Raw genomic sequence first — 12,538 nt, 5'->3', positions numbered from 1 at the left:
GGATAAATAAAGGCAGAAAAGAACCGAGAGAAATAAATAGTTGAGAAGTAAAAGTAGAGAATTTGGGGTTTAAGACAGGTGTCAGAAGGATAGAGCTGGAGTTAATAGTAAAATGACTTATGATTTATTAGATAGGGATATTTGGAACTTTGTTCATGATAAGCTTTGACTAGTCTTCAGCAAATCCGTAGCTTAATTTTGCTCCTTTTCCATTTCATTCAGCAAATACCATTTATTTATTTTCAAAAATTTGTGAATATAATATCGAAAACGTGTTTATACTGTGACCGCATGATATGGAACTTTAGTGTGAGTAAAACTTGTCCATATATTTCCAAAAATTTCTTAATGAAGCATGATATAAATTAAATGACGATGCTGCTAGGCGTTATTTTTTTTTATTTAATTAGCTCTCACTTTTCCTTAGAACGTGTAACACTTTTGTATAAATAAATAGTAGAACGAAAAACTCTTTGTAGAGCGATTCTGCTTCTATATGGCCTCCTTTTACGCATCATTCGCTACTGTCTTCAATGGTTTCGCTGCAAACCCACCTCCGAATTCTTCGGCTATTCTCGTCCCTTCATTGAGATTCTCCACCGGAACATCAAATACTCGGAATATATCTGGGTTAGGTAATGGGGTTTCCCTGAAATCGTCGAATAATCATAGGTTTCTAGTCAAATCCAGAAATTTTGGTGTTTATGCAAGAGCTGCTGCAGAGAAAACTGTTCACGATTTCACTGTAAAGGTATGTTTCTCTTTCTTAATTTATCTGAAGAAGAAAATTAGGTTTTTGTTTCTTCGTTAGCTTTAAATGCTATCGAAACGGAAGAATTTGGTCTGCCATCAAAATATGATTTTTCTTAATCTCACTGAATTATGTAGTACTCCTTCCTAACTAAAACCTAGACTTGGAGACATAATTATGTTTTGTTTTTTAATAATGACTGGGACAGTACATAGATGGGAATGATGTTTCTCTGGACAAATTGAAAGGAAAACCTCTGTTGATCTTTAACGTCGCTTCAAGATGGTGATCATTGTTTTACTATTGTTCATTCGAATGCTATTTTTTTTTTTTTTTTTTTGCCATACCATTCGAATGCTATTTGATAATTTGATTTTGCTTCTAAAAAAAATTTTAAAAAGTGTTTTTTTTTTTGTTTTGCTTTACTGTTTCAGTGGTTTGACATCATCAAATTTCTCGGAGCTTTCTCATCTGTACGAAAAATACAAGAACCAAGGTGTGCTTTTATAGTAAGCTTTTTAATATCTAATTTAATTAAGGTAACACATTGATTGTGACCTTCTCATCATTTATTGTGTGTCTCAATTTTAGGATTTGAGATTCTTGCTCTCCCTTGCAATCAATTTGGAGGTCAATAACCCGGTTCAAACCCTGAGATCAAGCAATTTGCTTGCACCCGATTCAAAGTGGAGTTCCCTATATTCGACAAGGTATGTAGGAAAAAATAGAACTCTCATTTTGGAGGTTTGAGAGAGATCTTCTAATGTTGTGTTCTTCAGGTTGATGTCAATGGAACAAGCACAGCTCCCATCTACAAGTTCTTGAAATCTAATGCTGGTGGTTTTCTTGGTGATATCATCAAATGGAACTTTGAGAAATTCTTGGTTGATAAGGAGGGCAAAGTTGTCGAGAGATACCCTCCCACGACTTCTCCTTTCCAAAATCGAGGTACCAATTCAAAACTCTCTATTCAATCTGAATAACTGGATCCTTGGTTTATGTCGTTTCCGGTTTGGTCCATGGTTCATGTCGTGAACCAAACCAGTTGGACTATTCTAATGTACATAGAGAATCTTTCAATTGATAACATCTCTAACATATATAACATTAATTTTTCCATGTGGCACGGCGGAATGTTGAGTGAGTCGTCTTAGTATTTTAATACTAACAATTTGTTTGTTTGGCAGAAGGACATCCAGAAGTTGCTTGCGGCTTAAATTTAATGTTGGCATATGTGGTAAATAGAGAGAAGAGATACAATTGCTAGCTCACTAACCAGCAAGTGGTACACAAATTTCCAGCTTATTGTTGGTATACCAGAAATTGAGATAAACATGTAAGCCCTTTCTTTCTGTAACGGAAATAAAAATTATACGATTGCATGATTTGTTCAATAACCATTTACCATTCCATCATATAAACATCACACCAGTGCCTTTAGGCTTATTCGGACTTCATAAACACCCGATTATTAGGATATTCACAACACACACACACACACACACAAACATATTCGTGGATAAATTTGAAATGAGAGTGCGTAATTATAAGATTAACGTTGGCGTCGAGAAGAAGAATATTGTTTCCTTGACTGTGGGAGAAATCTATGGCGGAGATAAATCGGTCTAGATACTTCTGACGATCGACGAGATACTCGAGGAGGAGGATCTCGTATCCTTCGAGTCTTACTAAGAGATGTCCGTGGCTCTTCACTAACTTCTCCGAGAAAAAGATCTTCTTGAAGGTCGACAAAATCTGAGTATACGGGCCAGACGAAGGAATTAAAGGCGGTTGCGAGCTCGTGTCTCCTATAAAGCAAATCTTCGTCAAAACTCAACATCAGGCGTTGATAACTCACCGCTGTGTCGTCTTGTGGTTTGAATATGATTTCCACGTCGTCATCGATGGTCGATGTCTCTCTGAGTCTGATCAACGGAAATTCTTGGATCTCGTATTTCTCTAACCAGGCAAGACTCTCGCTCGTCTCCTCCATGTTTTCTTTCAGAAAATAAATCTGCAAAAGTTGTTAGTAAGACTTTATATACTACCAAGGTCTTTATTGTTTTAAAGAATAAATTCTTCTATTTTACCTCTATAAGTGTCTCCATCATCTCAAAATTATTAACATTAGAAAGACCCGTCAATGATAAACTTGAGAAAGTTAAGCTAAAATTTTATCAAAATGTGTTGACAAAACAGAACTACAACTTTTACAGAACAGCACAACATTACACCCGAATTCAATGGATATTATAGTCAACTTGCGATAAAATTGTTTTCCTAATTTGCTACTATTAAACAAGTGCAACTATAATAATACAGTATGTCCCTAATGAGATATCTGGTTAATTAGTTTAAATGGTAGATTACCACAAATTATTTTTCTAACACCGTTCCGTGATATATGTCTCAGCCCTAAACCGGCTCTTGTTTCTACTTTCTAAACCCACTTTTCGGCTACAGCAATAAAGTAGATAAAACGGTTAGTACGACTGACCAATGGTTAGTACGACTGACCATTGACCAATGATTTTTCAATTACCGGTTGAGTCTCTATGGTCAATTATTGGTTTTTTAGGAAAAACAGCCAAAATCAATCCCAAATATTTTCATGTGATTTATTTCCTATCCAAACTCTGACTCATTGCACTTATCAACCAAAATTCACATAAATTTCAAATAATAAACATAAATTATATAACTGTTAGCCAATTTCAACATATACTAGTTATTTTATAATGTAATAAATATGAATTGTAACCTTTAGCTAATTGAATAAAAAGAATAATTCATACACAAAAGAACAAACAATTACGACTTAACAATTTTAGTCGACATTAACAAATACAAAAAAAAAAATGTTGAAATTGACTAACAGTTATATAGTTCAGATTTGTTATTTGAAAATTATGTGGGTTCGGGTTCATAAGTGCAGAGAGTCAGAGTTTGAGTTGAAAAAAAATGCATGAAAATAGTTGGGGTTAATTTCGACCGTTTTTCCCTCTTTTAGGTTTTCTAATATGTGTTTGGCTATTCTCAAAAATTAAATAGAAGAAATATATATATATATATATATCAAAAATTAAATTGGGCTTTGATTTCTGGATTTTTAAATCTATATATATAATGAGAGAGTTTTCTCTCCTCTTAGGGTGTCCACATCATCACCAAATTAATATTATGGATCCTACTAATAATTATTTCAAAATATTTAATTTCATGGTTAATTACATCTCATTATCAAAGAATTAATCATCAATTAATGCACAGTTTTAAATAAAGGTTACATGAATAATAATAACACAAGTATAACATATTTACATATAAAACACTTAAATTAATTTTTTGTTAATATATAACTTAAAATGAACATAATCCCTAAATATTTAATTAAGAAATAAAAAAATAATTATGAAAATTTCATAGAAATACCAATGTTATTTAAGATGGACAAAAAGCTTCTTAATGAAATTTATTATACAATTAAAAACAAATAATAACTTATTAAAAATAAAAAACGTTTAAAAACTATCATTTTTAAGAATAATAAAGAAACCTCAAATAAAATTTAGGATGAAAAAAGAATTGAATTGAAATGGAAAGCTATAAGAGTTTTTTTTTTTTTTAATAATAAGAAGATATTCATATTTCATGGAAACATTAAATTAAAGAGATCATAATGAAGTGGAAGAAATTTATTTAAAATAATATTATTTTTAGATTAAAAAAAAAGGTTAAATGTTATAGTAAATGTATGATTGTAAAAGTTTTTATAAGATAGTATAAGAAATAATTCATATTTAAAATTGAATATTATATTTCAAGAGAGTAATAGTATAAATTCACATTAACGAAAAAATATAAAAATTAATTGTATCTTAATATTAAATTATAGTAAAATATAACAATAAAAATAATAAAGTTATATCTATATTATTGTTTGCTTTCTAAATAAAAAGGTGAATATGTTTAAATATAGGTAAAAATCTAAATAAGTAGTGTTGAGGAAATTTTAACAAATATATATCTTTCGTAAAATTATATTACGTTGAAGCATGAAAACCATATAATTAATAAAATAAAATAAAATAAAAAGATGAAAATGAGGAAATAGTTTTCAGTTAAGAATCAATTTAAAGTTTTATCAAAGTGAGCATAGAAGATAAAAAAAGTAGATGTTGGGAAGCGAACAAATGCATCATAGAAGATGACGAAAAATATTTGAAGAGAAATTGAGTAATGCTTGAAGCATCGGATATATGTATGCACATGACTAAACGATATTCATCAGATATATGTATACATTATCGGATAGTTTGGTTTAGTAAACCAGACTATCATATTCAATATCAGGTTAAATCGTCGAGCCATGTAAGCGTAGTAGGATAGATAAGATTAAGACATTCATGATTTGGTCAAAACTTTCCTTAAGGTATGATGGTCTTGCTTCAATAGGTAAATTGTGCTCTCCAAACCTATTGAAGCGGCATGAATATTACTTTTATATATTTTCATAAATTGATGTTCAAACTCAACAAATTTACTTTTAGTATGAGGTACGAATAGGTCAAAAAATCAAGACAGTTATATTTACAAGATTTGTTTATGGAAATAACTCTCTTGTAAATATAACTCATTGATAACTACCGAGACCGATTAATCTTATATAACTTTTGTTATTACGCGGTACGTACCAAATATATTTTATAATTTTCTATGTTGTAGATTGTTTTGTAAAACAAGTATGAATATATATATATATATATATATATATATATATATATAGTTTTTAAAATTCAAGTGATTATGATTATTCTTAACATTTTGTATTATACCCGGTTGAAATTTGATATCCCGCACAACGCGCGGGCGAGTAAATCTAGTTTTAATAGAACCTCTGTTAAAACTCCAGAGAGTGACATCATTAACTTGATTACTGGGAAAAAAAGAAGTATATAGGTATCTGATTCGCCACATGAACTAGTCAATTGAAGCCGGGAAATTAAACATTGCTGATTTTGGATTATTCATCTTTATAAGTCTCTAAAAACATCAATTAATTTATAAAGCAAAGTCAGACTTGTATACGAGGAGAAGACATTTTCTATGGTTTTTGAAGTTTTGAAGGAGCAATTAAATATGTAAATTACATGTTTTGACTTCATAGTTTTCTTATCCTCCACTTGATTGATTACAACTATTTGACTTTGTATTGTTGAAATGGCCGAGTAGATAGAGTACTGCAAACTACTTCCTCAGATACTCACATGGATTTCTAATACTAATGGAGTTTTAGAGTGGAGTACTTTTCACCAGATCAAATTTGTTTTCTCATATATACTTAACTACAAAATTAGGATTGATAAAATATACACTCTCTAAGATCTGCAATGTAAACATGCATATAATCAATCATAACTATGAAACGTTTTTTCACCACTAAAGGAAGAAGTATTAAAGAATTCAACAACAAATTTAGGCAAAAAAAAGGCTAGTTGTGTACAAAAAGAGCCAATCACTATGATTTGTTTCCTTTGACACAACATTTCAAACGTAACTTTGTATTGGTAAATACTTCAATTCCTTAATCTTGGATAATTCAGGGATTCAAATTCCAATAACATAAATTATCATAGTATATCTGCAGTGGACCTGCAGAACAACAATCCTACTCAGTTTCTACAATCACCTCATAATTCGTTAAACAATGTTTAATAACCGACTCTAAACTACAAAAATCACATATATGTGGAACATGAGGAATCAACAAAATAGATCAAATTAAAGCATATCAACTCTTAAAGTACAAATAGGTTAGGCTAAGCCCTGCAATATTGATCTCTTTGACTTCGCAGGAACAATTTGAATGGGGCAGCTACCAAAAGATCGATATAGCTTAGATTATTCAAACCTGAAACATAATTAAAAAAATATATCAGAAAAGGCGATCAGTAACACAAGCCCGCACATAACATAAAATAGCCCTCCGATCAAGATCACACAAGAGACTTGCGCGATTTTATAATCTGGAAACCAACCTAGTTGTCAATAAATATCAAAATGGGGAAGATCTAATACCTTCGAAAAACTTAGAGCCTCTTTGATCCGACTTCCTAGCTCACCGAAAATGCTCCATGTGATTCTAACTTTAACAAAGCCTTGGTGACATCTTAATCATAGCATTTATGTGATGCAAGTATACATAAGACCTCTGCAAACCATATTCCATTTCAAATGATTACTTTCGTATCATGAGACATTTTCCATCATACTAACTTCATAATAACGAGAGTAATTGTACCTTACATATCGTTCTTCTAGACATGCCGTCTGAAGATTATCGATGAACGGTTAATGGTAACTCATTTCACAAGCATCAAGAAAGCACTATCTTTCTCTTGAAGAAATTTAATTAAAACTAATTGTTGTCGATTATAGCAAGAACATAAATTTGCGTCTCACATTGGCTTTTTTTTTGGTTTGTAAACAACGAAAACATGGGAACAAAGGAGAAAGCAAATCAGTATCAAGAACAACACAAACGCATGACAAGAGACATCTAGCAATACAACAGAGACCATGAATGATAGAGGTTTCTATTGGTATGTGGAATATATATTACCTACTCACCAGAAGAAAACCCCAAGATAACATTACATCCCTCCCATAAATATATATGAATTAAAATTGAAATTTTGAAATGTTTTGGCGTAGAGAAAAAAATATAAGTGAGACAAATCAAATTTTAATATCCTTCACAATCTAGACATGAAACATACATAAAGCAGTCATATACTGAAAATTCCTTAATCACGATACAGGATTGATTTGATCCTTACAGGTTCAAATTACTGAAGATTTTTTGGTAAAAAACAACAAAAAAATTCCAAAGAATGCCTAAATTAAAACGTCGTTTTGAGGACATGCAAAGAACATGTTCTCAAATCAAGAAACAAACCCAAAGAACATTTCTTAAATCAAGACACAAACCCACGAGAATATTCTCACAAGATTCACAACGTGATCACGTCGATCAATGACATATAAACTAGATACCATCTATAAGTAGTACAAAACACATTAAACTATATGTGATAGACTAAATTAGAAACATAATTACATAAATGGAATCAAAACGTACGAGCATGCAATATAAATAATCTGTACAGCAATTCGAAGATCATGAACAGTACTCTTGCAAGATCCATGACTATACACATAGATATGATCATATATAACAAAAATATCCACAGATATTTATGAAGAGACCAAGACTAGAAATCACAGATTAAAAGGGCTAATGAGAAACTAGATAAAGGAAAAGGTAACAATATAATATTATAAAGGATTCAAAAGAGTTAGGACCAGCCTAAGTAAAACTAGGTTAACGTTAATGGTCCCATGTTAATCTCACTTAACCACGCCTTAAACTCATAGATTAAGCTTTCGATGCTAAGGATCTCATAAAATATAAAGTTCAGCAAAGGAAAACACATAAAGCAAACTCGCATGCAATTTTAAACCAAATAAATGGCAGCAAATAACAACAATCTTCATACATATATCATCAGATCGTATTTAATTTACCTTTGGAGAGATGAAGAACACATGAGAAAGAAAGTGAGAGATTGGAACACAATTAGAAGAAGAAAACGTGAACGGAACCGAATCGGAGCCGAAATCTGACAGATAGAGCAGTGAGCACGCAAGAGAAGCAAATGCATCGAACATGCAAAGTGCCTTTGTGTGCTCACTCTCTTCTGTCAGTTTCTATGCGTTTCTCTTAAAATTTGTCCCAAAACTCTATCACTCATAACTCATCACCCTTTTTACCATACCGACACAAATTCTGAGATTAGAGATGGAAGAGAAGAAAGAATATTGAAAAGGAGGCAGACTTTGAATGTGTTGAGTTAGATCTGAGGCTTTTAGGTTAAACCAGAGAGAATATTTATAATCGAAGGACAAGAGGAAAGTTGTCCTTCATTTTTAGATATGCTTTTGGAAAACAAATCTAGGGTTTTGACCAAATCGAATGGAAAATAAATAAATTACCAAAAAAGAAAGAACAAAAGGCAGAGAGATATTCGGGGAGAAGGATTAGATTATTAAGAGGAGAGGAGAAGAGAGGAAGAATCTGTTAAAGAAGGAAAAAAAAAACCTTATCTCCCTCTGTCTCTCACTCTCTTCAAGAAGAGTCTTATCTCTGTTTTTTTTTTGGGCTTTTGTCTGTTTCTTCTCTCTCTCCCTCTTACATGCAATGGGACAGATGTCTGACGAGTGAGACATTTGAATGGAACGGATTGGATTCAACAGTACCGTTGCAGTTTATAGTGGTCAATCTCAAAACCTATAAACGGCAACGACAAGCCTTAGAAAAAAAATCTTGAATTTTGAGAATGAATTTTGGTCTTTCACGATTATAGTGGTAAAATAGTGCAATTTCTCTTATTATAATGATTCAATTTATTATTGGTCAGAAACAAAAATAAAAAAATCTTAATCAAAGACTTCTAACTAGGTACTGCAAATAAACACAAATTAACAGAATAAATAGAATTGACTTTTTCAATTGATAAAAACAAATTATAACTATTTGGTGTTTTAACTCTTTCTAATTGATTTACTAAACCATGATAGTTTAAAAGTTACCAATTGATCACATAACATGTTGATGACACTTATAAGTCGATCTTCTAATCTTGTAAAAAGATCACACATTTCTTCGATAAATAATCACATTGCTTCGGAAATATTATTTCATAGGTTGAGTTCTCATCTTTTGTGATCTTACAAAACACAAACAAGATAAAATGTCACATCGACGATGTATTTACCACCAGTTTCACCCAGACTTTGCCGTTTTTGCTATTTCCACCTAAAATTTTGGAAGCTATTTCCACTCGTAAAGCAAAAAAGAAAAAAGAAATAATATCATACAAAGATAGATCCCCCAAAACATATACCTCGCACAACAAGATTTTGTTCTAAGAAAATGGTTGGAGAATCCTTATGCTGATCTTTTAACACCACTAATGTGGACCTTCCCCCTGTGTAATCCATTCAGGGCACTGCTTTTATTTTCAAAATATTCGTATATATATTACTAATAAAAAAAGAATGACGAGTTAAATTTCATAATGATGATTTTCTTTGCACAATAATGTAATTAACACATATATTACAAAGTGTTATATATATAGTTTTTTTTTATGAGTTTGTATATTTCGCACTCTGTGATGTTAAAGAAATAAGAAAAGAAATTGTGAAGGGAAAAAACATATTTTAAAAAACCGCGTGAAGGCTGAAAAGGGCAACAACTTTTGTGTGTTTGTTGACCTAAGACCATACGCAGTGGACCAATTCTCCGGGTGTAAGTCGTCGAGTGTTAGAATAAAAAAAGGAAAAAAATGCAAATGTTGGCTTAGATCCGAAACTCGGGTGTTAAGTTACAATCGGGTGTACCGATGACGTGGCAGTGTCTGGTTGGGGGAGAATTTTTGTAATTACTGAATTAATTTTATTTGGGAAAAAAAGGGGTTCTAGTGTTTGGTCTCTGTTCTCTCTCGAGACCCAATCTTCAACCGAGAAAGCAACGGCCGATTTCAGTCCGATTTCTAGCCGTTTTCCGACTAAACAACCCCAAAATCGATCTCTTCTCTTTGATTTAATCCTTCTCTGCTTTGAATTTGTAAGAATCTGTTCTAAAAAACCCCAAATCGCCTCGTCTCCTCTGTGTCTCATCTCCTCCTCTGTCTCTGGCGAAATACATTAGGTAATTCTTCATCAAATTTGAAGCCGATTCCGACCAAACTACCCGAAAATCGATCTCTATTCGACGATTGAAGCATTCCATGCTTTCAATTACTAAGAATCTGTTCCAAAAAACCCAAAATCCTTTCGTCTCCTTTGGGTCTCATCGCGTCCTCTGTCTCCGGCGATACACAGTAGGTAAATCGTCATCAACTTTGTGTTATAAATAACTTTGTGTTATAAGACTGTCCAGATTCATTACTTTCCGATGACAGATAAAAACATAACTCGGACTCTTTAAGTCTAAAAATAATTAGAAATGCCATATATGTATTATGTACTATCTATCCTAGTTATTAATTTATGACAAATATGTCTCTTAATATGTTATGTTAGCAACTTTAGCATAGCCAATTTCTGTCCTACCACTTGGAATTAGCCGGATATTTTTTTGAATATTTTTTGTAAGTTTTATATTTATTTTGATATTCGATTCTATATTAAAATATTATAATTTGTTAAAATAGGTTACTTTTAAAGATAATATTTGATGTTCATATGTTAGAATTTTTTTTTTTTTTATATAACAAAAATTTATTTTCTATATTGATATTTGGCTAAGTATATATATAATAACTATTAAAACATCTATGACTTTGTCGACCAAATCGATACCAATTCATGCTTGTATAGGTATTAGAATATATATACTTTTATCGTAAACTTTATAGAAATAGTTTATTTATTGTAAAGCATTTCTATCTAAAGAAAATTTACTTTGATAATTAGAAAACTATTAACATTTTATAGTTAAGAAGCAAAATCGAATACAGATTTTGTGTAGTAAATATTAGAAAATATTATGATCGAACATTTTTATATGGTTTGAAAATTTTAAACTATGATTATAGTATCTATCAAAATTATAATTTACTATAGTAAATTATGATTAAATTATGATTATTATAAATTTATGTTGGTATGGAGTTTATGTTAATATAGAGTTTTTGGAGAGTGAAATGAAAAAATGCGGACTAACAGTAAATTTATGATAGTATAGAGAAGTATGCTGAAGTACATACTAGTATAGAAATTTTTAGTATGCAACAGTGCATATTAGTTTGGAATAGTGAATAGTGAATTAAGTGCGAACTGATCCGATTTTAGTCCGGTCTGCAGCATACTATTCAAAGCCATAATATACTATTGAAAAAATACTAAACCGAAAACGAAGCAGATCACCTATATTAGAAGAAAATAGATATTTGCTCAGGAGTCTAGTAGTCTACCCAAATACAAACCAAAAGAGATTTCTTAAATATATTTATTTTTGGATAAAAACAGTTCAAAGAGCGCAAATCATTTTTTTTTTCTATTTAGGTTTTTCGTAAACGAATCGTGTGTTTGCAATTTACTCATATTTCTTCCTCTAAGAAAAGGGAGAAATGAGAATATGGGATCATGGACCACATGTTGATGTTATCCCATTCACCAATGTATTACATCTAAGTTTTTATACGCATAACAATAATGTTTCTTTTTCGTTTGTTAATGTCTAGATCTTGCTTTAATTAAACCTCTCTTAGTTTGTTACTTTTTCTTTTCCAGAAAAAAATGAGAAATATAGTTAAGTTGCAACTTTATGGGCAAAACAATACTATAAAACCCCATCTAAGACCTCAGATCTACTGGCCTAAGATCCTTATTGCAAGGCAATACTATAAAAGTTTTAAATCCTATGTATGGCTAATGTAAATGGAATATTCCTTAAATATGGAAAGTAAACATTGGGTATCCTTTGAGGAATCTCCGAGCATTTCGTAAACCACTTACATTCGTAATAAAAGTCTTTGTTTCATTTAGAAACAAATCCTAGTATTAAATAGGAAAATGTCTGTGAGTATGCAAGAAGACTACACAACTCCCAGTCACGAAGAGTTTTTACTTTGCCCCATATTTTTAAGTTATTTGGCACAGTAACATCTTCAAAAAAAATTATTTGTACAGTAGCATTTTTAGAGGAGAACTTTGCCA

General features: G+C 31.2%; 2 protein-coding genes and 1 long non-coding RNA gene across 3 annotated transcripts; 1 reads left to right on the top strand and 2 right to left on the bottom strand.

Annotated features, from left to right (window-relative positions):
• The first annotated feature begins 293 nt into the window (after positions 1–293).
• Positions 294–2,136, top strand: LOC9303347 (putative glutathione peroxidase 7, chloroplastic). Its single transcript, XM_021016448.1, is given in 6 exon segments — positions 294–751; positions 960–1,036; positions 1,186–1,247; positions 1,343–1,461; positions 1,531–1,699; positions 1,939–2,136. Coding segments are annotated over 6 exon segments (762 nt in total). The 5' UTR covers positions 294–496; the 3' UTR covers positions 2,019–2,136.
• Positions 2,119–2,951, bottom strand: LOC9303346. The gene is made up of 2 exons (XM_021016449.1): positions 2,842–2,951; positions 2,119–2,765 (listed from the first exon to the last, which is right to left on the bottom strand). Exons 1-2 carry the CDS (start codon positions 2,860–2,862, stop codon positions 2,304–2,306), a joined length of 483 nt encoding a protein of 160 aa, XP_020872108.1. The 5' UTR covers positions 2,863–2,951; the 3' UTR covers positions 2,119–2,303.
• Positions 2,952–6,341: 3,390 nt separating this feature from the next.
• On the bottom strand, positions 6,342–8,895 carry LOC110226955. Its single transcript, XR_002330849.1, has 3 exons — positions 7,053–8,895; positions 6,830–6,962; positions 6,342–6,662 (listed from the first exon to the last, which is right to left on the bottom strand). It is a non-coding gene; the product is annotated as an uncharacterized LOC110226955 (long non-coding RNA).
• Between the last annotated feature and the right edge of the window lie 3,643 nt (positions 8,896–12,538).

This window comes from Arabidopsis lyrata (genome assembly GCF_000004255.2).
Source record: "Arabidopsis lyrata subsp. lyrata unplaced genomic scaffold ARALYscaffold_7, whole genome shotgun sequence".
Lineage (NCBI taxonomy): Eukaryota > Viridiplantae > Streptophyta > Magnoliopsida > Brassicales > Brassicaceae > Arabidopsis > Arabidopsis lyrata.
The sequence above is the reverse complement of the archived record's forward strand: the minus strand, read 5'-3'. Positions and strand labels throughout refer to the sequence as shown.

Excerpts from the sequence above, each read along its gene's own strand:
- LOC9303346 (XM_021016449.1), bottom strand. The coding sequence starts at position 2,862 with ATGATGGAGACACTTATAGAG. Across the intron at positions 2,766-2,841 it reads TGATGGAGACACTTATAGAG|ATTTATTTTCTGAAAGAAAA; the intron begins GTAAAATAGAAG and ends CAACTTTTGCAG.